General features: G+C 37.5%; 1 protein-coding gene across 1 annotated transcript in view; it reads left to right on the top strand.

The window, feature by feature from the left end:
* Positions 1-25,213, top strand: part of ENPP3 (ectonucleotide pyrophosphatase/phosphodiesterase 3) — a 119,155-nt gene that overhangs the window by 88,049 nt on the left and 5,893 nt on the right. Inside the window, 6 exon segments of the mRNA XM_078155130.1 lie at positions 1,791-1,945; positions 13,283-13,408; positions 13,410-13,419; positions 15,592-15,669; positions 17,089-17,221; positions 18,407-18,563. Coding sequence (XP_078011256.1) covers positions 1,791-1,945; positions 13,283-13,408; positions 13,410-13,419; positions 15,592-15,669; positions 17,089-17,221; positions 18,407-18,563 — 659 coding nt within the window.

Below are 25,213 nucleotides of genomic sequence, written 5' to 3'. Positions count from 1 at the left end.
CATGTAATCTTCATTTCTTACACTTTACCATTACAGTGACTTCATCTACTTTGTCTTACATTCCCTTGGCTTTTGTGAATTCCTCCTCTAATCTCTTCTAATTCTGATTGCTTCTTCTGCTTGCTAATACATTACCCAGGAAATAATGACATGATGCTTACTTAGAGGCCAATTATACTCTCCACAATATTGTACTAGACCTCTATTATGCCAACCTATACCAAATATCTATAGGATTATAGAGTTCAGAGCTGAAGGGAACTTAGAGACCGTAGGATCATAGATCTAGAGCTACATGGAAACTTAGAGATGGTTAGGTCAAACTTCCTTATTTTACAGATGAAGAAATGAGGCTCAGATTAAGTGGCTTGCCCAAGGTCATACAGGTGGTAAACATCAGAGGTAGGATTTTAACTGCTGGGCTTTAGGATCTTTTCATTCTGTCTCCTGATGTTAGTACCTGAATTGTTCTCTCAGGTCCTGTCTGACATTCCATTTCTCAGAAATCTCTTTCCCTATTGTACCTTATTCTCTCATCTTCTTAATCACAAGAACCTCTGCAGTCTAATCTGATGGAAATTCATTCTAAACTACTCTGTAGAATTGCTTCAGGGTATCCATATATTTTATTTACATCATTCATATATACTAGAAAGTAATATCAAATAATAAAATTTGATAGCTGAAAGGGACCTGAGTTCATCATCTTGGCTAATACTCTCACTGTCTCCTATGGTAATAGATCAAATAATTGGAAACATTACATCCTTGAAGTGCTTCAAAATCATAAATCTTTTCTACTTCAGTGTAAATACATTGTATCATACTCTAACTATCCTCTATCTACTAGCCAAATGCTTTAAAGTCTGAAAAACCAAATGCAATATCTCAGTTGCATTGGCATTGAGAGCCAGTATGGATGAGGAAGCTGAGGCTGAGAGAAGCTAAGTGATCTCTTCAAGATTATATAACTAGTTAAGGCAAGAACTGGGGCTAGAATACAGTTCCTCTAACTCCCTAGGCCAGTGTCCAATTACACAAATACAGTAAGATGATTCATAACATTGGGGTTTCATTGTAAATATTAAAACTTTTATTGGAGGCAATCAGGGTTAAGTAACTTGCCCAGGGTCTAACAGCTAGTAAGTATCTGAGGCTGGATTTGATTTGAGGTCCTTCTGACCTCAAATGCTTTATATTTTAATATGAACTAACCTAGTATAAGTCACTTAATTTCCCTGAGCTTTAGTTTCCTCCTTTGTAAAATGAGTGCGGTTGGAGGAGATGATCTCTAAGGTCCATTCTAGCTCTGCCTTAATGGGATTTTATGAGTTTATCAAGTTCTCATTTTGAACACTGTTATTTGTAGCGTAAATAAGAATGCACAAGAGGAAAGCCGATCTGAGAAGTATGGTGCTACAGACATTTTAAGCACTGAGCTAACCTGTTGATTGGCTGGCTGGTTAGAATGAGTTAATTGAGGAAGCCAATCTAAGAAAAAAGTGGGAGAAACATCTCTAATTCTTTGATCCTCTAGAGTGCTTTAGATGTGATTTCACACAGAGAAACAAAGTGTACTTTTGTGTATTATAAACTTGTTGACCATTATCTTTTGGACTAATTTGAATCATTATACAGTCTCTTTTGATGGCATTTGGTTAAAAATCCCACACAAACCAGGGTGCATTTTTTCATTTTCTGGTCTGGGAGTTTTCTCTTCTTGAATATACTTTTCTTCTAACAGTGATGTCTGAACACATATAAAACCTGAAATTGTTTTCATGCTTTAGAAATAGAAACGGTGCAAGAAAATTTACCCTATGGGAGGCCCAGGATTACACAAGAAAGCAAAAAGTATTGTCTCCTTCACCAGCATGACTACGTGAGCGGATTTAGTCAAGAAATCCGTATGCCACTGTGGAGCTCTTACACAGTCTCTAAACCTGTAAGTTTTGATGGACATTGATTTTTTTTCTGAAGAGGATGAGTTGACTAATTTGTGATAATATAGTTCATGCATATATAACACTTGTAAGGTTTGCAAAATACTTTATCTGCTATATCTTTTGATCCTTCCATCTCCTTTGAAGTAGGTATGGGTATTACTATCAATGGTGTTGTTAGGCATAAATATTATTAGTGTGTATTAGTATTATTAATGTTTTTGTGAATGAAGACAGGCTCAGTGAAATGCTTATAGTTACAGAGCTGATATATAGCAATCAATCAACCAATGAGCATCTATTAGGTATCTATTATGTGCAGGCTGTATGATACTGGGAGTATAAATACAAACAATGCTATAATCCTTACTCACAAGGAGTTTACATTCTAATGGGGGACACAATAAGTACATATATAAATATATATGCAGAATAATTAGAAAGATAATAATTTGAAATAAATACAAAATAGGAGGGCTTCTTGGGAGGATCAAAAAAGGTTTGTGTAGAAGATATTAATCAAGCCATATCTTGAAGGAAAAGAGGTATTCTCTGAGGCAAAGTTAAGGAAAGAATCTTGCAGGCATCAGGGAAGGCCAGTGCAAAGGCATGGAGATAGGAGATGATGAAGATGAAGATGATGGTATAGGGGTTTAATATTTGCAAAGTGCTTTACAAATATCATCTAATTTTATCCTCACAACAAGCCTGGGAAGTAGATACTATTATTATCTCCATTTTACTATTATCCCATCTCAGGAAACTCAGGTAGTCAGAAGTTTAAGTGACTTACCCAAGGTCATGTACCTAGTAAATGTCTGAGGTTGGATTTGAATTCAGGTCTTCTTGACTTCAAGTCCAGCTCTCTATCCATTATGCCATGTAGCTGCCTATGTTGTAGTGTCATGTGTGAGGAACAGAGAGACCAGTTGGAATGGGTTAGAGGTAGGATTTGAACCCAGCTTTTCCTGATGCTAAGTCCAATGTCCCATTATTACACCAGACTGGCCTCAAGCCAATGCAATTGATATATTACATTTGGCATCACAGACTTTAAAACATTTGGATGGCTGGTACATAGAGGACAGTTAAGGATAAGGAGATGGAGTATGATAGAAGGCATTTATACTGAAGCAAGAGAGTTTTATGTTTTAACTTTAAGGTTATAATATAATAATCAGTTAATCTCACCTATCCTTAAAACAACCTAGCAAGAAAGGCAGAGCATCTGTTTGGAATGCCTAAAAATAGAATGAAATCAAATGTGTTCTGAAAGAAACACTGACTGATATTTCTGTGATTCTATACCGAAAATGGCTCTTCATTTCCACTAGGTACTGAAACTGAGGATTTGAGCTAGTTATAAGATCAGTGCAGCTAGGTAGTACAGTGGGTAGAGCCCCAGGCCTGGAGTCAGGAAAATCTGAGTTCAAATCTGGCCTCAGACACTAGCTGTGTGATCCTGGACAAGCCACTAAATCCTGCTTGCTCCAATTCGCTCATCTGTAAAATGAACTGGAGTTCATTCATTCATAAAATGTAAATGGCAAACTCCTCCAGTATCTGCAAAAGAAAACCCCAAATGGGGTATGGAAGAGTCAGAAAGGACTGGAAAAAAACAAAACCAAATCCAATTTATAACAACAACAGCAAAAGTCAGCAGCCATTGTTAAGCCCCTTAAATGGATTATCCATTGTGTTGCATCTTATCTATGCTGGGTACTTTATTACTTGGGGTTTTAGGAAAATAAAATTTTAATCTATCTGTGGTGTAATCTTCCCAGAAAGTAGAAGACTTTGCACTGGCAACTCTAGGTCACTTTAATTCATAAAATTTTATGATTCTCCACCAAAATCCACTTTTCTAGATATTTATTCACTCATTTAAAGACCTAGAACTGTTTTTGCCCCAGAGAATAGGAGATTGATAATTTCTTGTAAAACAGAATATGTCCGGATTAAAGATTATTTGGTGGTTGGGCAAAGTTTAGTATATTTCTCAGCACATTTACTAACTTAGTCATTGTTAGCCAGTTTTGTTTTTTAAACATGATGTTGGAGAAGGAAAGAACTTTAGAGACAATCTAATTCAATAGCCTTCATTTTGCAGTTTATGAAAATGGGGTCTAGGCAGGTAAGTGACTTGCTTATAGTACCATAGCTAGTCATTTAGAGAGTCGGGACAGAACTTGGGTCTACTGACTCCCAGAATATCTGAATTTACACTGAATTTTCAATATGGGATATATAATTTTAAAGAAATATTAAAATCTAATTCTTATAAAACATGACCAAAGGTAAAAGACCTTTGAATTAAGTTGCATTAGTGCAAGTAATGAAGTACTTAACTCTTTATCTATATGAAATAGTAGAGATGAGAAACAGGTCTGTGTATGAGGGTTAGGGGCTAACGACGAAGTGTATATGTTTCTCCAAATTAATAACAATTAAACCACAAGCACTGTTTCAGAAACATGCAAGGAAAAAGTTGTATGTTAGACTGAAAAGATAAATATCTAACCAACTCCTTTAGCAAAAACATCCCCTCTCCAACCTCTACCTTCCCAAAGGCCTTCATTTTCAGAATCCAGAGACTTTCAGATGATGAGCCTGTGGCTAGTTCTGTTCTTGTAAGAGTACATTGCAAAAGTTCTGCCTCTTTTTATGGAGAGGAAGGAATTGGTTGTCTCTGGATGTCAATTCTCCTTGTTCCATTCCAGGATTTTAGAGGGAAGTAAATTTCCTACCACTAATTAAAGCCCTGAACTGGAAGCCAAATTCCGTTACTGACAACTGTTTGGACAGGGTCGTTGGCAGTGGACTAACATAGTTGGCTGTCCTATGTAGACAAATATTTTACTCTGTAACCTGAATGACATGGTTTTAAAATGCTGGTTTGCAAACCTGTTAACAACCTCCAGTGAACCTTGCTGTTATTTTCATAATATAAATATTAAAAAATATATACAAATGTTTGTGCCTTTCTTTAGTATGCCACATAAACATGATTGCAGCTCCTTAAAATAATTATTAGTGCTCTCTCTTCTCCCTTCTTCCTCTTCCTTTCCCTCCTCCAACGTGCCTAAAAATGTTGCACTTATTGGAATGGTCTAAGTCTTATTATTTTTGAAGGGCCAATGAAGTCAGGTACATAGGATATATGAATTAGTCAGAATATAACATGCTTTGTGTGTTTGCAGCATTTCTGTCCTCTTATTTCAGTAAGCAGAGACTTCAGACTATGGGTCTACCAAGCATTAGCCACCCACAGGTGGGAATTCATGGCTCAAGAGACATTCTGTGATCTTTCCAGGTTAATGGGACAATTCATTGGCAGAAACAACTATTTAGTATTACTAGCTTCCATTTTTAACCAGAGTTCCCATCCTTTTACTCATGCCACAGAGGCCCTTCTCTCCATGTGTCCATGTGACAGGATGGAATTCTAGCAATTTTGTGCTTTCCAATTCAGAAATTACTCTGTTAGTATGTTGTGGTTCAAGAAAATTACATACAAGGATGTTTTGAACTTAGCACAAAAAATGTTGTAAATCAGCTTTGTGCTTGAAAATCAGACCTTCAATAGGAGCAATTCTGAACATGTGCTCAATTGACTTGTACCTTTGAGTTTCTTTTCTTGTGGCTTCAGTGCCTTCTGATTTTGTTGTCTGAAAACAACTAGAGGGAGGTGGTTGCAATTTGACATTATGATCTACAGCAGCTGTCTCTGGGTCTTTATTGGGATTTATTTAGGATAAATGTTTTAGCTTTGTTTCTCAGTAAGAAAAGGAGAAGTGTGCATGCAGCTATTATGTGAAGGAAGAGGCAAGCAATGTTTAAAAATCACTGTTTAGAATAAATAGCTAGAAGATTTAATTGGAAGAACTTTTCAAAAACAAAACTAAAATTTCCTCAAGGTATTCCCATTTTTTAAAAATAAAATTTCACCTTTTCTACATCTCAGTGATTTAAAAAGTCTTTTAAAAGGACTTTTCAAAAGGTTTTTGGATGATCTGAAATAAGATAGACATATTCTTGACCTAATCTTCACTTTTGTGTTTGCTTCATGTGAATCTTAAAACACAATAGGATTGCAATGTTATGGATATTATAAAGCATTTTTTGTATAATTTTATAACATGAAAACTTTTTTGGAGGGTAGGAAATAAAATAAATAGATAAATAAGAAACCAAGTAAATAATTTTTCTCCAAGAGAAATTCTAGAGTTGAAAGGAGTCTCACCTATCTAGTATGATCTATATGAGCATCAAGCCTGAGTTACTACAATCCCAGGAAAAAAAAAGAGTGTTTTGCCCTTTATATTTCAGTCTCTGATAAGGAAATGTCATAGCTGCCCTGAAAGTCACTGTGGAACTAAAGGGCCTCTTGTTCCTACCCTCCCTCCCCCACCCCAACCATACTAAAACGGAAAAATGCATCATGTTTAGTACCACTGTGCCAATCACCCTGGCAGTTCTTAGAGGTTCAAATAGTAAGGCTTGAAGAACTAGGGTGCTGAAATAGTATCAGAGTTTCTGCACCTGGAAATTTCATCAATCTCTTTCCCTTTATCTATATCCCTCCTTCCTCATCCTTTTCTAAAGCTATAGGGGAACCCACAAGAGATACAGAAGGATTAAAATGTTACAACAGTACTCTTTCTTGGAATCAAAATTGAAAAGTGATGTGGTTGGGGTTCACTCACTCCCAGGAGACCCTCTATTATATGTACTTCGAAGGAAGGAAGGAAACAAACACTTATTGAGGACCTACTATATGTCAGGCACTGTGCTGAGTACTTTACAAATATTATCTCATTTAATCCTCACAACAACAATCCTGTGGGGCAGGTGCTACTATTATCCCTCTGTGACAGTTGAGAAAACCTAGACAGACAGAGGTTAAATGACTTACCCAGAGTCACATAGGTAGCAAATGTTTGAGGCAGGATTTGAACTCAGGTCTTCTTAATTTAAGGTCAATTGCTCTACCTACTGTGCCACCCTAGCTCCTCTGTGACTAGGTAAGGAGAACACAAAATTTTCTTAGTCTTAACCCAGTTTACATGTGGCTTTAATTTGACAGGCAAGAAATCTGTATTTATTAAGCTGATGGAAAATCCAGAATTTTTTAGACAGTACTTGAAACTAGACAGCAGTCTAGCCAAAAGTTGTTTCTCATACCTCTCAAAACTGATTCAGGATGTTTGTGTGAGTCTGAGGGAAGAGTCGAAAAGCAAATATTTTGCCCAACTACCTGCCTTAATGGCTCAACGTTGCCCAATTCAAGTCTCAATCTAATTTCAACATCCAACTACTATAGATATATTTTATATTTGAAATAATCTTTTCTTTTTCTTTCTTTTTTTTTTGGTGAGGCAGTTGAGATTAAGTGACTTGCCCAAGGTCACACAGCTAGTGACTATCATGTCCCTGAGGCCAGATTTGAATTCAAGTCCTCCTGACTCCAGGGCTGGAACTCTATCCACTGTACCACCTAGCTGTCCCTTGAAATAATCTTTTAAAAAATGTCTTATAGAAGTGAATGAGCTAAATTATTAATAAAAATTAGTTTGCAATCAAAAGAACCTGCTTTCAAATATCTGTCTCTGATGTTTTACAGTGTCGATCCTGGGCAAGTTATTTGACTTCTCTGGGCTTTATCTGTAAAATTAAGAGTTTTGGACCAGATTGTCTCTGAAGTCCCTATTAACTTTGGATCTTATCAATCTATAAACACACACCCACCCACAGACCCACACACACACACACCCATCACACTCCCAAATTGTTCAATTTGTATAATTATATAATGCTTTGTCATTTAGAGTTTTATTAGCTTAAAACTACAGTAAGACTTTTGGGACACCATGCATACCATATAATATCCTTACAGCAATCTTGTGAGGCAGGTTGTTTAAGTGTTATTTTACTTTTAGAAGTGAAAAAATGGAGTCCCAGAAAGGTTGTGATTAAATTATAATTCTATAGTTTGTCCAGGTCACATGACTTGTAAATTGTCATGTTAATAACTGAATGGAGCACTATAGCTATAATAATAATAATAGCTAGTATTTGTATAATTCTTTAAGGTTTACAAAGTGCTTCATGAGCATTCTTATTTTATCTTCACAACAATACCAGGAGGTAGGTGCTATTATTATTCTCATTTTATAAATTGGGTAACTTCACTTAGAAGTTAAATGACTTGCCTAGGGTCACACAGCTCTTACATGAGATAGGAGTTGAATTTAGATCTTCCTGGCTCTGGTCCAGAGCTTCGTCTACTACTTCACCTAATCTCACCAGGACAGAGTACAGTTCCACAACTAGTACCTTTTTCATTTTGGATGCTACACCTTTCATAATGTAATCTATAAGAGCATTAACATTTTTAGCTACCATGTCAGACTTTTAACTCATATCGAGCCTGCACTGCAGTAAAATTCCCAGATTTTTTTTTAAACAGGAAATATTTTCTAGCTTGTTTTTCCCCACATTGCATATATGGGGTTGGTGTTTGGATCTCAAGTATAACTATTTTACAGTGATCCCTATTCAATGTTGTATTATTTGATTTGGTCCATTATGATAACCTGGCAAGTCTTTTTTGGAGCCTGAATGTTATTTGACTTCTTAGCCATTTTTCTAGGCTTTGTGTCACCTGTAATTTGACATACATACCATCTATGGCTTTTCATCCAATGCACTGATAAAGATCTTTAACAGCAGGCAGCTCTTCAGGGGCACTCCCTTAGAGAACCACTCCAAATAAGCACCTGGCCCATTAATAGTTATTTCTATCTTGTTATATTATCACTTTCAGATGCACCTGAATGTGCTATCAACCAGCCTGAATCTCTCCACTTTATCCCCAAGCCTAAGACACTTTGTCAAATGCCTTGTTAAAATCTAAGAGGACAATGGATAGAACATTCTCTTAATCTACAATGTAGTTAACCAGTCAAAAACCTAAATACTTGTGGTCTAGAATTGCTTGTGCTTAGTGAGGTCATGCCTTTTAGAGATCACTGTTCCCTTTTCTAAGTACTCATATTGATCATCAATTCTAGAATTTTTCAAATGCTAGAATAATCAAGATTACTGGTCTATAATTTGTAGTCTCCAACTTCTTACTTTTTTTTTTTGATGCAAGACATTTACCCTCTCATTTTCCCCACCAATGATGCAGCATTACTCTCATTCTGCAAGATCACCACCAACAACACAACAATTACGTCTCCTGGTTATTTGGGTTCTCTAGTGTCTAACTCTAATAGAAATGGGGTGTCTAATTCAGCTTTCATATCAGTAGAGTGCATATTGGCTTAAAATATACATATTGACACTATCTATTTTTTATTTGTTTTGTTAAATATTTCACAATTACATTTTAATCTGGTTCAAGCCCCACTTGGGAGTGTTGTGGGTGGCACGCAGTCTGAGGGTCACAGGTTTTGACACCACTGCTCTAGGATGTACTTCACCTGGGTCTATTGACTTGAACTTATTGAAGACAGCTAGGTGTTGCCTGATCATTTAATTTATCTTGGATTTCTATGCCCTGTTAACCATTTATGTTTTGCCTCTTAGTTCAAAGGTCATTCTCTTTGGAAAAAGAAAATGGAAGCAAGTTTGGAGTAGAGTCAATCACCTAGCATTTATTAAGCACCTGCTATGTACTAGGCACTATGCTAAGCACTGGAGATTCAAAGAAAGGCAAAAACAGTCCTGGCTCTCAAGGAGCTCATGGTCTAATGAGAGGAGACAACAAGCAACTTGATACAAACAAGATATGTACAAGATAAATTGGGAGTAGTCTCAGAGGAAGGAATTAAGATTAAGGGGGACTAAAAGGCTTCTTGTAGAAAATGAGACTTTATCTGAGACTTGAAGGAATCCAGGAATTTCCTAGCAGAGGTGGAGAGGAGCAGTTAAGAGCATTTCAAAGATGTTGTTCAATCATTCATTCATGTCTGACTCTACCTCTGGATTTTTGTCCATGGCTTTTTCTTGGTAAAGATACTTGCGTGGTTTTCCATTTCCTTCTCCAGCTCATTTTAAAGATGAGGAAACTGAGGCAAACAAAGTTAGCGACTTGTCCTGGATCGCACAGCTAATAAGTATCTAAGGCCAAATTTGAACTCAGATCTCCTGCCTCCAAACCCAGTGCTCTATCCACTTCACCATCTTGCTGTTCTCTATTCCAAGATAGAGGACAGCTAATAAAAACTCTCAGAGTGTAGAGATGGAATGTCATGTATGAGGATTAGTGAGTAGGCCAGTATTACTTACTGGATCTTGTGGTTTGTGGAGGATAATAAGGTGTAAGAAGGCTGGAAAGGTAGAAAGGTGCTGTGTTCTGAAGAGCTGAGTGGATGATGGATTGTAGTGAGATAAGACTTGAGTCAGGGAGACCAACCAACAGGGAGAAGTGATGAGAGTCTGAAGTAGGGCATCATAGTGTCAAAAGACAATGGGTGGGGCTTATTTATTAGAAAGATACATGAAGGTAGAAATGAAAGGACTATGGCAACAGATTTGATGTGGGAGGTGAGAGAATGAGAGGTCAGAGGATGATACCTAGATTGCAAACCTGGGTGTTTGAGAGGATGGTGGTTCACTGGACAGTAATAGAGAAATTAGGAAAAAGGAAGAGTTTTGGGGAAATTGATTTATTTCTGTTTGGGGTATGTTGGGTTTCAGAAGTCTAATAGATAGAGATGTCTAACGGGCAATTGAAGATGAGAATTGAGTTGTTCTTCTCACCATCATCTGTTATTATCATCTGATCTAGGAGAGCAATGATCCTACCCTTCTTTGATCCTTTTTTTTGTTCTTTGCCCCTAATATAGCTTTTCTAATTATTTTTAATCTTTACATTTTTCTTACAACGTAGATTTTTTAAAAGTTTTTGTGGTTAGCGTTTGTTGTCAGACTCAACTCTTTCAAGAAAGCATTTAGCATTCCTAGACAACATGCCTCTTTTGCACTCATTCTCACCTTGACTTTGCTTCTATCTCTTATACTCTTCTTTCATGAATAGGAGTTTGTTGATGAGTACCTTGTGCATCTGCATTGTCTTCTTTAGGTGGAACTCCCTTTTCCTAACTAGAATAATTTCTGCTTTTGTCTTCAGAATTTTATTTTTTAGAGCTTCCCTGGCCTTTTGTATCCTGTAGATTGCCTCCTGTATCCTGAAGTTAGAAACATTGCCTTTCAGTGTTTATTACTTATTAAAAAAATATGGTATTTTTCCTTTAGAAAGAGGAAGCATGACATAGTGTGGCATAGTGGATACAGAACTGCATTGCACGAAGTGGTAGTGGTGGTGGTGTTGAATCCTTTTCAGTCTGACTCTTTGTGACCCTATTTGGGGTTTTCTTGGCAAAGATGGTGGAGTGGTTTGCCATTTCCTTCTCCACTGCACGAAGCAGGTGCTTGATAAATGCTTAAGAAATGGTAAATGACATGAAACAAAATTATTTTTCTAGAGGGTTTTCAAGAGGCCAACCTAGCATTTCCTAAATGATGTACCCCCCAAAATCAGCATGAAATGAATTTCTCAGCTTCAGGTCCCTACTCTGCCACACAAGTGCCAAGGGAGTTTTTCTTTTCTGTCTACCCAGGGTAGCCCCATTCTTCTCGCTATAGGAACTTTGCAGGAAAAACTATAGGTCTAGACTTTAACAAGACTTTTGTTTTAGTTTAAAGCAATGCATTTTTTTTTGCAAAAATTTTAAGCTAAAACAAAAATCTTGTTAAGTTGTCCGGACCTACAGAGTTTTGTGAAAATAAATCTGATGCATCTTAACTTTTTTGGCTTTTTTGTACGTAACTGATGAAACTATTCTGTGTAATGAAAGTAGAGGGGATGTTGTCAAATATTCCCATTAATATATTCAGATATTAATAGGCAAGAAATAAAATAGTAGAATATTTGTTAGCACTCATCCATACCTAATGACACGGTCGGTTCTGTGTTTAGTTTAATACCCCAGTGGAGTGTTATGGGAATCAAATTAGATATCCATAAGGCTTAGTACAGTGCCTGGCATATTATACATACTTAATAAATAAATGCTTATTCATTGATTGATTGACCTTGTGAACTTTGAAGCACTAAGTAAATATAGAGATTGGACCTGTGATTTCATTGTGAACTTCCAGGTCAGTTCAATATAATAATTTAATATATTAGTTGATAATAATTAATATCAACCAATAAATGAATTAATATGTAATTATATAATAGTACTATGTTTTTAATGCTTGTAGATCAATAACATTTAAAAATATAGACTTTAGAAGTGAAAGGCACTATATTTATAGTCAAGCACAAAAGAGAAAACTAAGGCTTAGTCCTGTGCTCTTTCTGTTCTGTCCCTTTGTTTTTATTATTTCTGTTCTCCTTAAGAGCTCAATAGGAAGTGATAACCTTGGGGTTAACAAGGTCTTGGTTCAGGTTCTCCTCTTCTAATATTTGCTGATTGACGTTATTTAATCTTTTAAGTGCTTCAAATAACTTTCTAATGTAAGCTACTAATGAATTATGGATCTGTATCAGCAGAGAGTGTTTCCATACCAGGAATTTCCCCTATATCTCTGAAATCATAGCTCCAGACTAGTCCCTCCTCCCTTTCCTAAAAACAAAACAAATCAAAACAAAACAAAAACAAAAAAGAACTCAAGGCTTTTAAGTCAGAAACTCTTATTGGATTCCTGCTATGGGTTGAAAACTGTTTTGGAAATTTGAGTAGGTTTACAAATGAAATTGTAGGAATGGTCTCTGCCCACAAGGAATTTACAATTTAATGATAAAGAAAGCCTATATGTACAAATTGCAAATGATCATAATTAGATATACAATTAATGACCACTACTCTGTAGACAAAAATCAGTGTATATTTCAAGAACAATATAATGTTCACATCTGGATTTAAAATTTATTTGATTTTTAACTTATCGTTAAAAATGAAACCATTTAATGATATTAACCCTCCCCATGTGAATATAAATCCATTCTTCCAAGTCACTGACTTTTAGAGATTCTGGATTCTGGTACCCAAATTTCCTTTGGTTTGTGCACCCTCCTTTTTTTTTTTCTTGTGTGGCGGGCTTACTATCGCGGGTGTTCCCAACCAGGAGTGAACCAAGGGAAGGAAAATACTGCAGAAAACATCTGTTTCCATTACTACTGTAGAGTTGATTCATTATGAAAATAGGAAAAGGTTAAACGAAAAACATTTTAGGGAAGTCACAAACCATACAAGGTACTGGCTTAGCCACAACTGTGGGTGTAATTTTTTTTTTCCTTCTCTTCTTTTTCCTTTCAACAGGGAGACACATCGCCTCTTCCTCCCACTGCTCCAGACTGTCTGCGGGCTGATGTTAGGATTTCTCCTTCTCAGAGCCAAAATTGTTCCATCTATTCAGCTGAAAAGAATATCACCCACGGCTTCCTCTTACCCTCCTAGTTAGTATGACTCTTTTTAGCACAGCAGCTTTGAAAGCCTTCATCAGCTGGATGTGGGCATGTGCTTAAACATACACCCCAAACCAAAACAACCTTCTTGGGGTAAGCAGCCTGCACAGGAGTAGGCATCCAGTGGCTGTGTGCTGACCAGAGGCAATACAACAACTGTAATAAAGACTAATAAATTTTGCAGTGTGAGCCACAGGTCAATCTGTAATCTAAACCCAGATGTTTAGAGAGTTCACCAGGTTTAAGTTTAAATTTAAAACAAAATACTTTGGTGAGAGACGGACATCTAAAAAAGTGTATTTTTCTTGCTACTATCCAAATGTTCCCTGTATTAAAAACAGAGCTGTCTCTCTAAAGAATTCAGGCCAGAGTCTGGAAGCTTTTGTTCATATGGCAACGTATTAAGCAGTGGAATATTGGTGTAATTAGGCAGTTTAACAACTGTTAAAATATATATTTTTTTACTCTCTCTGGAAATGCTGATATATTTTTCTGAAGCTTGAATTTGAATATGGAGCATCATTCTCACTGAAATTCCCTTGAAATTTCCAGTAATTTCAAGGTCCAGCTAGTTTCTCTTCTGATATTTTGATACTTCCAATATTTTTAGCCATGACCAGAAATGGAGTTCACAGAGGTTCAGAGACTTGTTAAAAAGGGGAAAGTGATCATAAGCAAAACAATTAGCAGTATGCTGCTTTAAAAATATGTAAATAGTGTCAAACTTGGAGAAACTCTATGTCAGTAAGATTAATTTCAATTAATTTCTGGAAAAATATAGAATATTATTAAATAAATGGTTTTGTGAGCATTTAGGCAGGCAGCTAGGTGGTATAGTAGCTAATCCTGGTCTTGGAAGAAGGTAGATCTGAGTTCATATCAGGCATCATACTCCTATTAGCTATGTGACTCTAGGTAAGTAACTTCACCTTCAGTGCCACATTTTCTTCACGTGTAAAATAAAAATATTAATAGCAACTACTTCACAGTGCTGTTTTGAGGATAAAATAAGATAATTTTTGTAAAGTGCTTTGTGAAAATGAAAGCACTATATAAATACTACCTATTATTATTATAAATAGCTAAGTAGTGTACAGTTCATAAATTTGGAACTGGAAGTGAACTTAGAAGACGCTAAGTCCACCACACTCATTTTACAGATGAGGAAACTGAGGCATATAGAAGGTAAGTGATTTGCCCAGATCACATAGGTAGTAAGTGTCTGAGAAATCAATTAAGCCTAGGTCTTTCTGTCTCCAAATCAAATATCCCATTTATTATGTCATGCTGTCCTTGGCCCTGCCCATTTTAACCTTAGAAAAAGAAATTTGGATGGATGCATAGATGACATCTATATCCAATTTTCAAATGTCACAAAGATGAAAGGAATAGTTTACAGATTTAATTAGAGTCTAGTTCCAAAAACATCTCAACAGGCTAGAACAAGGGACTGAATCTAATAAAACTGAATAAAGATAAATGTAAATAGTAGCTTTAAGAGTGCAAAATGGAGACGATGTTGCCAGAAAAATGTGTGGAAAAGACCTGGATGCATATTACAAGTTCGATATTAGTCAGCAGTGTGACATGGTCATCAAAATAGTAAATGTGATAGTACCATATGTACCATATGGTTCAGAATAAGGGAAGTAATGGTACTATTTTACTCTGTCCTGACCATACTACATCTAGCAGTCTGGTAAAGCCAATTATTAAATTCAATGTGAACCACACCATTTGGTAGCCTCCTATTATTTCTACCCATTCCCTGGTTCAGTACAAGGAAAAGGTCCCAGGCAGCAGACTAAGGACGAAAAATATGCACTGTTGCTCTGGAAATGCTGCAGCAATAGTGGATATTACTGAATTTTCTGTCTGTCCTTAGTATCTCCCTTAGCACTTCATAATTAAGAAGGGGAAGTTGGGGTGAGTGAGGAGATGGAGTAATAATGCAGAATGCTCAAGTGAGGCTATGCCCCAAATGTTCCAGTACGGTTTGGCCCTTTTCCCAATAGCCTGTGAGCTCCCTGAGAGCAAGTGACTGTTTGTTTTTGCTTTTCTTTTTATTCCTAGCTCCTTGGACAGTGTCTGGTACCTAGCAGGTGCTTGATTTTTTTTTAATCAATAACTGGAACAGGTTTTTATTATTTTTGTTTTTTGCAGTGTTCCACAAGACAGCCAACAGACAATATGATGCTTTACTTACAAGTAATTTGATTCCAATTTATGAAGCATTTAAACGTAAGTTGAAGGATTGAGATTATGATATTAAGACTAATTATAGAACTCCTTGGAATTTCAGGGAAAATCTTATAATCACACAACTGACATTAATGCCATTGTGTCCTCTTGGTATAAATAGAGTTCTTAATAGTAAACAGAGGATGCCTTTTTAGGATGTCCTCCTGATTCAGTTTTGGACTGCTTACCTGCCTAGCTTCTTAGATCATTATTCTCATATTTAATTGAACCATAAAGAAACTGTTCACTCATAAACAAAAAGTCACTACATTTTCTTGAAGGCAAATACAGGTGCCACTCCTTAGACTTCCCTTTGTGGCCTAGTTCTTGAGCTGGTGTCTATATTCTGGTCCTCTAAAATGAACACACATTGCCACCTAAGAGAACCCAAGTCTTCGGAATATCTGTAGAACTGTTCATATTTACTTCCCAGATAGACTGGCAAAAACAAAGAAAAAGAAAGGCCTGAAATAGTAGAACTTTTCGTTCCATTGTTCAAAATTCAAAGTAAATAGGGGTAGGTAAGTGGTGTAGTGGATAGTGCCAGGCCTGGGGTCAAATTCAGCCTCATATACTTTATGATGGGGCAAGTCCCTTAACTTCTCTTTGCCTCAGTTTCCTTAACTGTAGAATGGAACCTTACAAGGTTGTTGCAAGAATCACATGAAATAATATTTGTGAAGTGCTTAGCACAGTGCTTGGCATATAGTAAGTGCCGTATAAATGTGAATTATTATTACTATTATTAATCATTGTTAAGTATATTTTGGGGTCCAAATCTGTCATTTTACCAATCTGGGCAATTCCCAGTGTAGAAACCCTTTCTAGTGACAAAGATGAGTGGAGATTAGTAATTCTGTAATTTTAGACCAGGGGTTTTGAACCTGGGGTCTATAGACCCTTTAAGGGGTTTTTATGTAGATTTCATGGAGTCTATGAACTTGTTTTGGAAAAAAAACCTTTTTAATTAGTTTCCTTTATAATCCTGTATATTTTGCTTTATACATCTGAAAACATTCTTTTGAGAAGAGGTCACAAGCTTCACCATACTTCCAAAGAAGTCCACAACTCAAAAAAGGTTAAGATTCCTGCTTTAGATCATAGAGCTGCCTAGAGTACAGAGAAGCTGTGACCTGGCCCCTGGTCACTGTTCTGTGCAGAGGCAAGACTTTAACCTATGCCTTTGAAACTCCAAGACTGGTCTTCTATTCTCTGTTACACTACTTCTGCATGCCTTATAGAAATACAAAATGTAGAATGTAGAAATATATGGTATCTCCTGGCAAATATTGAAATAGATATTGCCTTTTAAAGTGAGATTTCATTTATTATTTTAAAAATCATTTTCCTTCATAGAAAAGATAAACTTTCATTTGCAATAGAATATACAACTTTTTTGTCTAAACCTTTTATTATCAGAAATGTGGGACTACTTCCACAGTGTTCTGCTTGTGAAATATGCTACTGAAAGAAATGGAGTGAATGTGATTAGTGGACCGGTGTTTGACCACAACTATGATGGACATTCGGATGAGCCCCATGAAATTATAGAGTAAGTAAAAGCTTTTCAGCCATGGAATTGTGATGGTCATATAGAAATTAAACAAAGTAAACATAATAAACATCTTTCATGAGATACAATGTGATGAAGTGGAAAGAATACTGGATAGGGATTCAGAATCAGAATTTAAATCCTAGCTTTCCACTTACTAGCTGGGTGATCTTGGGCAACTCACTTGACTTCTCAGGCCCTCAGTGTCTTCATCTGTAAAATGAGGAAATTGACCTGGTTAGAAAACAGTTCGGCAAAATTAAGCAACAGGTTGAAAAAGTCTGACATTAAATACAGTATTGTACACTCTTGTCCCCTGTAAGACCATAAGTTGCAAATTAGGTGTGAATATGTATGAGTAGAGGAAATTTCCTCATCAAATGAAATCATTGGTCCAGTCCAAAAAAAATCCATATAGGTGCAATCTAAATAATCATCAGTGTGGGGACCTTATATAGAGATTGCAACTTCTATCTGTGTCCTGGGCCATGTAGCTCTGAAGTATTAGAGGTAGTATTTGAATCCAGGTTTTCCTTATTCTAATCCCAGAACTCAGTCTGAAATTCCATGCTGCCTCTTATCAGTTAGCCTAACAACACTATAGTGACGTAGGTACTGTAGGTGGTAACCCCATTTTAATGATGAGGATATTGTGGCACAAGACAGAAAAGAGACTTTCTAATGCTCACACAGTTCAGGTGTCCTGCTTCTCAGTCAGATATTCCCTGCAGCAGCTACACTGTCCCTTATCGATGCATTCATTATAATAAATGCAGAATTTTATATTTAGAGATTCTACTGAAATCTCAGTATGACTAAGTTCAAATCTAGAAAAGTGGTTAGATACTACATGTCCAGAGCATCTTCTTTCTTTCATCAGTAGTTTCAGTTGTGTCTGACTCTTTGTGACCCTATCTGGGATTTTCTTGGCAAAGATACTGGAGTGGTTTGCCATCTCCTTCTCTAGCTCATTTTACAGATGAGAAAACCGAGGTAAACAGGGTTAAATGATTTGCTCAAGGTGACATAGCTAATAACTGAGGTTGTATTTGAACTTGGGTCTTCTAACCCCAGGCTTCGTGCTCTGTGCCACCTAGCTGCCCCAACCTTCTTTACCAATCTGCTACCATGCTCGGAAGTCAAAGGACTTTGTGACACTAATGCTAATCAAATGTTTTTTTAAAGGTTTGTAAATAATACTGATATTCCCATCCCAACTCATTACTTCGTGGTGCTGACTAGCTGCAAAAACCAGATTTATACTCCACTGGACTGCCCTGGTTCCTTGGAGGTCTTGCCTTTTATGATTCCTCATCGATCTACCAACATAGAAAGCTGTCCTGTGAGTATATTTTGCAGCCAATGTTCTCTGTGCTGTGTACTGTCCTGGCCGGTTAGTTGTCAGTGCTCCCTGTATACAAAGGACACTGAAAGGTAGATATGCTCCTGATCTAATATATGCAGTTTCTGATAGTGGCGTCATATTGTGGGAGGGTCAGCAACCTAGGAATCTCTTCATAGGTGGCAGATTTCCTTAGGGACCCTTGAAATCTTATGTTTGTTTGACAGGCAGTTTTCAACTGCCTTTTGAAGTAAACCTTAGTCCTCATACTCTAATTTATCCTTCAGGACCCCTTTTAGCAGAAGAGAGTAACCTGTTCCTCCCTGATCATTTAAACTTTCTCCCAAACCCTGGGTGGTGCTTCAGAGTAGAATTAAAGATGAACCAGAGTATAGATAGTGCTGGCTTAACATAATTTTATTGCACCTATAATAATGTTACATTTGAAAATTAAGGTAAACTGAGAGACAGTGATCTGAGCATGAACAATTTATTAGTTAGGGTAGAAGTAAACAATAAATTGGATCAATGGCCTCTTTTAAGATAGGACTCACCAGCCTTAATACGGTTTTGGGGAATATAGAGTTGGGTAGGTAGGGAAGACAATACAATTGGTTACAGAGTAGATAGTATCATAAGAGTGGTGACAAAATGACTGGTTATTTTGAAGAAAGCTAGCACACCCTTATGGCATCAGTGATCATTCTTCTCAGACAATTAAGGAATATTAATTGTTTTATGGGACCCATCATCATCTTCTATACCTGAGTTAGCAGACTTCCTAGTGCCTAGAATGGTTTGTTAGGGAAATAAGACCCAAGGACAGGTAAAGATGGGCAATATACCTTTCTGGAATGATACTTCTGTGGGGCTAAACAAACAGATATCCATGTAATATCCTAGGGAATATTGATGTGCGAGATGATAGCCTTTTATTTAAAGTAACTTTAAGTTAGTTTTGCTGGGTCCCTGAGCTCAACTAAACCAGGTGGATACATATTCCTGAGCTTAACTCAAACCAGATGGTTTCAGACCTAATTACAAATTAGTGCAACATAAGATCAGTTACAATGTAGAATCAATGCAGTTGATACAGAAGAAATTTGCCCTTTTTACATTAGGTACAGGCTAGCCAGAATAAGATGAAAACTAAGAGTCAAGTTGCTTGAAGGGTATCTTCAATGTACTCATTCAGTCAATTATCATTTATTTATAAGTACTTAGTACATGCCAGGCACTGTGCTAAGTGCTAAGGATACAGAGAAAGGTTAAAAAAAAGATAAACAATAAAACAGTCTCTGTCCTCAAGAAGTTTACATTCTAATGGGGGAGACAATATCCAAAACAGTTGTGTACAAGCTATATCTATCTATCTATCTATCTATCTATCTATCTATCTATCTATCTATCTATCTATCTATCATCATCATCATCATCATCTATCTGTCTATTTATCTATCTATCTCTCTATCTATATTATAAATTGGAGATAATCTCAAGGGGAAGGCACTAGGAATGGGCTTATTGTAGGAGGTAGATTTTTAGCTAACACTTGTCAGAAGCCAGGGAAACCAGGAAGTAGAAGGAAAGAGGGAGAGCATTCTCATCCTGGGGGACAACCACTGAAAATGCCCAGAGACTAGAGTATCTTGTGTGAGGAACAGCCAGGAGTCCAGTACCAGTGAATCTTAAAACATGTGGAGGGAAATAAAGCATGAGGAGACTGAAAAGGGAGAAAGGGGCTAGGTTATGAAGGACTTATTTTTGATCCTGGGTGATAGGAAGCTACTAGAGTTTATTGAGTGTGTGTGTGTGTGTGTGTGTGTGCAGAGAGAAAGAGAGAGAGAGAGAGATGGTCAGACCTATGCTTTAGAAAGATCAATTAATAGCTGAGTGGAGGCTGTACTAGAGTAGTGGAGGACATGTGGCAGAAGACTAGCCAGCAGGCTATTGCAGTAGTCCAGGTATGAGGTGATGAGGGCCTGTACTTGGGTAATGGTAGTAACAGAAGAGAGATATAAGGACCACGTAATCCAGTAGCCTCTTCGGAGGGGCCAGGATTTCCTTGGGACCCTCTGTCCAGCACTATGTGCAGAAAATTGCCTTTTCTTTTTCTTGGAAGAGGGAATTCTGAGTAAACAAAGTGGCTTGGGAGGCCTCTATAGACTCTACCCTCCATTGTTCTCTGCCAGAATAAGTTGTAGAGAAATGCTTCCCAGGCTATGTATTGGCCAAATTCTCCTAAGATCTTCAGGGGACCTACTTATTTGCATTCTCAGAGAACTCATAATTAAGGTACTAGGAGAAATTGGAGGCTGTTCCAGGGTTATCCATTGTTTTTCCAGTTCCTTACTGAGAGTGACAACAGTATATTTATTACACGATACTTTTTTCTCTTGGGGTTTATTTTGGACTGTAGGACTAATGTGATCCAGAGGATGACCGCGGGGCCTCTTCTTCCTTGCTCCCAATTCTCTTTAACACGTCACCCTATCAATCTGTTCTTCACTCTGGAAAGTTCTCACTGCTTATTATGCCATTGTCCCAAAGGCCATCTCTGGTAACACACTGTTCTTGATTCCCTAGCACATGATTTGTTTTTTAGACTTACCAACTGATCTATTGTTTCCATTGTTTCATTTTTACAATTCGTCCTTCACACAATGACCCAAATACACTCCCTATGCACCAGTTTTTGCTTATCACTCTTCTTGATCAATAATCTGCAGTGGCTTTACATGGCCTGTCAAATAAAATACAAACTCCTTGGCCTGGAATTTAAAGTCCTCAAATATCTGGTGCCAACATTCTTTTCTAGTCTTATTTCACACCGCTCCATGTCACAAACTCAGTGTTCTAGCCAAGTTGAAAATCTCCTGGTTTCTCAACTTTTTTTTTGTGCCTCAGTTCCTCATTCCATATAGTTACATAATCTTAATTCATTGTGATTGGAATGGAATTTTTTCTGTATATTTATCTGTTGACATCCTTTTCATCCTTCCTTATCTTCCCAACTGGAAGTGATCCCCTTTTCCTTGATTCACTCATTACTCTGTTTTTACCCATCTGATATACTTGATCAAAATTCAAATCATATTATAATTATTTGTATATATCTCATCTTCTTTCCTTGAATGTCAACTCCTTAAGAGTGGGCCTTTCTCTTCCTTTCTTTTTGTTCTGTATCATCAGTACCTAGCATGATGACCTTCAAAATGTGGAGAAAATTGAAGAGAACTGTATTCTCAGTTCTATTTCACCAAGTATAACATTCATTTGAATTTCTAATATAATTAAGAAGGCACATGCACTTCCATAGGAGTGGTGCAGTTGTGGTGACCAGCAAAGATTTGTTTGCATGGAGCCTTCAGGAATTGAGCTGAATATTGATTTTGAATGTTGAGTTTTTCCTTAGCATTTGTAATCAAAATTTTAATATTTTTATATACATATTTGATTCAAGCTAACAAATATTTACTAAACATCTATTTGTAAAGCACTGTGCTGGAGAGTGATGATACAAAGATAAAAATAAATAAAAAACACACACAAATATAAAACTTTACCCATCAGGGACTTATATTTCTAGTAAGAAGATTCAACTTACACACACAATATGCAAGGTATTTGAAGGCGTGATGAGTAATTGTTGAAGAGACTGGAGAAAGGCTTCATGGAGGATATAGATTAACAGTTGAGGCTTTTGGAAAGGATTTTGAGACAGAGAGAGGGGAAGGACATGGGCATGGGAGGTAACAGCCTAAAGGAGGGGCCGTAAAATCCCAGGTTCAAGGAACTACTTGACTGCGGTACATTTTGTTTGTAATGTAGATCATATGATGGGAAGTAACATGAAATAAGCTTAGAAAGATAAGTCAGAGAGGCAGGTACATGGTGCAGTGGAAAGAGCACTGACCCTGGAGTTGGGAGGACTGGAGTTCAAATCCAGCCTCAGATACTTTCTAGCTGTGTGACCCTGGGCAAGTCATTTAACCTCAATTGCCTCAAAAAGAAAGAGAGAAAAATGTGTTGGAGCCAAACCATTTTGTTTTTCAGTTGTGTCCAGCTCTTTGTAACCCTGTTTTCAGTTTTCTCAGCAGAGATACTGGAGTGGTTTGCCATTTCCTTCTCCCGCTCATTTTGTAGATGAGGAAACTAAAACAAACAGGGTTAAGTGACTTGTCCAGGGTCACACAGCTAGACAGTGTCTCAGGCCAGATTTGAACTCAAGAAGACAGGTCTTCCTGACTGCAGGCCCAGCCCTCTATCCACTATGCCACCTAGCTGCTCCAGAGCCAAATTGTAGAGGGCTTTAAATGCCAAGCTGAGTAATTTGTAACTTACTCTAGACTATAGGGAGCCCCTTGGGGTTTTTGTTTGGGGAGTGGCATGTCAATCAGATTTATGACTAAGGAGGATTATTTTGGAAGCCATTTGGAAGACAGGTTGGAGAAGGGAAAAGAAGAAAAGGCTCAGGACAGTCTTTGAGTATACCAATGTTTAAGGGATAATGATTCAGAAGAAGTGACTGAGAAGTTATGGTCATCCAGCTAAGGGCAGAGTTAGAATTAAGCAATACCATGGAAATGAAGAATGGAGAGAATCCAGTGGTAGTGACAATTATCCAGAGCCACACAGAAGCCAAGGAAAGAAAGAACTGAGGAAAGGCCATACATAGGATTTATCAGTTAAGAGATCATCAGTAACCTTTGAGAGAACAATTTCATTTGAGTAGTTGGTTTGGAAAACAAATTGTAAAGGATGGGAAAGTGAATGAGGGATGAGAAATTGTAGACAACTCTGTCTAGGAGTTTGATAGTGGAGGAGAGAACACATATAAGACAATAGCCTGAAGGGATGACAGGAGCAAATGAAGGGTGCGTTTTTTAAGGATGAGGAGACATGAACTTCCCTCCTACCCCCCAACATCAGGGAGTGGGAGGAAGGGACATAAAGGTATCCATAAATTTTTAGGTGCTATAGCATGGGCAAGGAAAGAAAGAGAGAACAAAAAGAAAGGGAGAAAGAAAAAAAGCTTTAATATCTTAAAACCGCACTAAAATTTCTGTTCTTTCACTCTGTCTCTCTCTCTCTCTCTCTCTCTCTCTCTCTCTCTCTCTCTCTAGATAGAGTAGGTAGAGGGAGGTAAAGTGTAAGAAAACTGAAAGGGACTGGGTTATAAAGGGCTTTAAAAGTGATAACAGAATTTTATTTTTGATCCTGGAGGTAATAGGGAGCTACTGGTGTGTGTGTGTGTGTGTGTGTGTGTGTGTGTGTGTGGTGTGTGTGTGTGTGTGCGCGCGCACTCACGCACACTCATGAGAGAGAGAGAGAGAGAGAGAGAGAGAGAGAGAGAGAGAGGATCAGATCTGCGCTTTAGAAAGATCAATTAACAGCTGAGTGGAGGCTGTACTAGAGTGGGGGAGGACATTTGGCAGAAGACCAGCCAGCAGGCTATTGTAGTAGTCCAGGTATGAGGTGATGAGGGCCTGTGCCTGAGTAGTGGCAGTAACAGAGATAGATAGACAGACAGATAGACTAGATAGATAGACAGACAAAGTAATTGATAGGCAAAACTCCTTGAGGATATGCAAGAGGATGAAATCAAGGATCAAGGGTTGAATTTGGTTGAGTCATCTTTTCTATAGGAGCTGGAGAAAAAAGATGGAACAAAATGCAATGGTATCTCAGGGAAAATGGTGGAGCTGGAGATAGAGATTTTGATATGAACTGAATAGATGTGATAGTTATAATCCTGAGAGTTGCTGAGTTCTCTGAAGCATAGAGTATAATGAAGAGCAGATACCTAAGGACTAACCCTTGAGGAACATGGTGCTAGGGGGTGGGTAAGAAAAGAAAGGGAGTAAGTAAGAAGAAAAAATGAAGTAGTGAAGGAAAGAGAAAGAAAGGAAGCAAAGAGAAAGAAAAAGAAAGAAAAAAGGGAAAGAAAGAAAGAAAGAAGGAACCATCACAGAAGTTATTGGGGAAAGTCTACCACCTTCAGTCAGACAATTATTACTTCTTGCCTGGACTATTGAAATAGTATCCTATCTGGTCTCTCTATGTCTAGTCTCTTTCTCCTTTTCCTTGTTCATCCTGCACATTGCTTCCAGATTGATATTCCTAAACTAGGATATTTGTTGTTCTTCACATTGTTATAGCATCACATAAAATTCAAGTACACGCGCAGAAATCCCCTTTAAAAATCCCCTTGTGGTCATCCAGCCTCTGCCTGAAGACCTCCAGTGATGGGAAACTCTTCTCTTCCCCTTACATTAAGCCAAAGCCTACCTCTTTGTAACTTTCACTTCTTGTTCTTTCTGGGGTTAAGAAGAACTAAGTGATCTCGCCTATGATAGCCCATAAAAATACTATAAGGTGGCAACAAAATCTTGCTCTCCCAAGCCTTTTCTTCTCCAGGCTAAACTTCTTTAATTCTTTCGCCTGCTCACCGTATGGCACAATGTCCTGTTCTCTCAGCATTCCCATTTGTCTCCTGAACACATTGTGGTGAGTCAGTGCTCTTAAAATCTGACACGCAGAACTGCATACATTACTTCAGATGCAGTGCAGAGTACAGTGGGCCGTCATGCCTCTTGTGGATACTGTGCCTCTGCTCATGCAGACTAAGGTCACACCAGCTTTTCTGG

The sequence above is a fragment of the Phascolarctos cinereus genome, unplaced genomic scaffold (genome assembly GCF_003287225.1).
Source record: "Phascolarctos cinereus isolate Bilbo 61053 unplaced genomic scaffold, phaCin_HiC Scaffold_5;HRSCAF=322, whole genome shotgun sequence".
Taxonomy (NCBI): domain Eukaryota; kingdom Metazoa; phylum Chordata; class Mammalia; order Diprotodontia; family Phascolarctidae; genus Phascolarctos; species Phascolarctos cinereus.
This window is presented reverse-complemented; position numbering and strand designations above follow the sequence as displayed.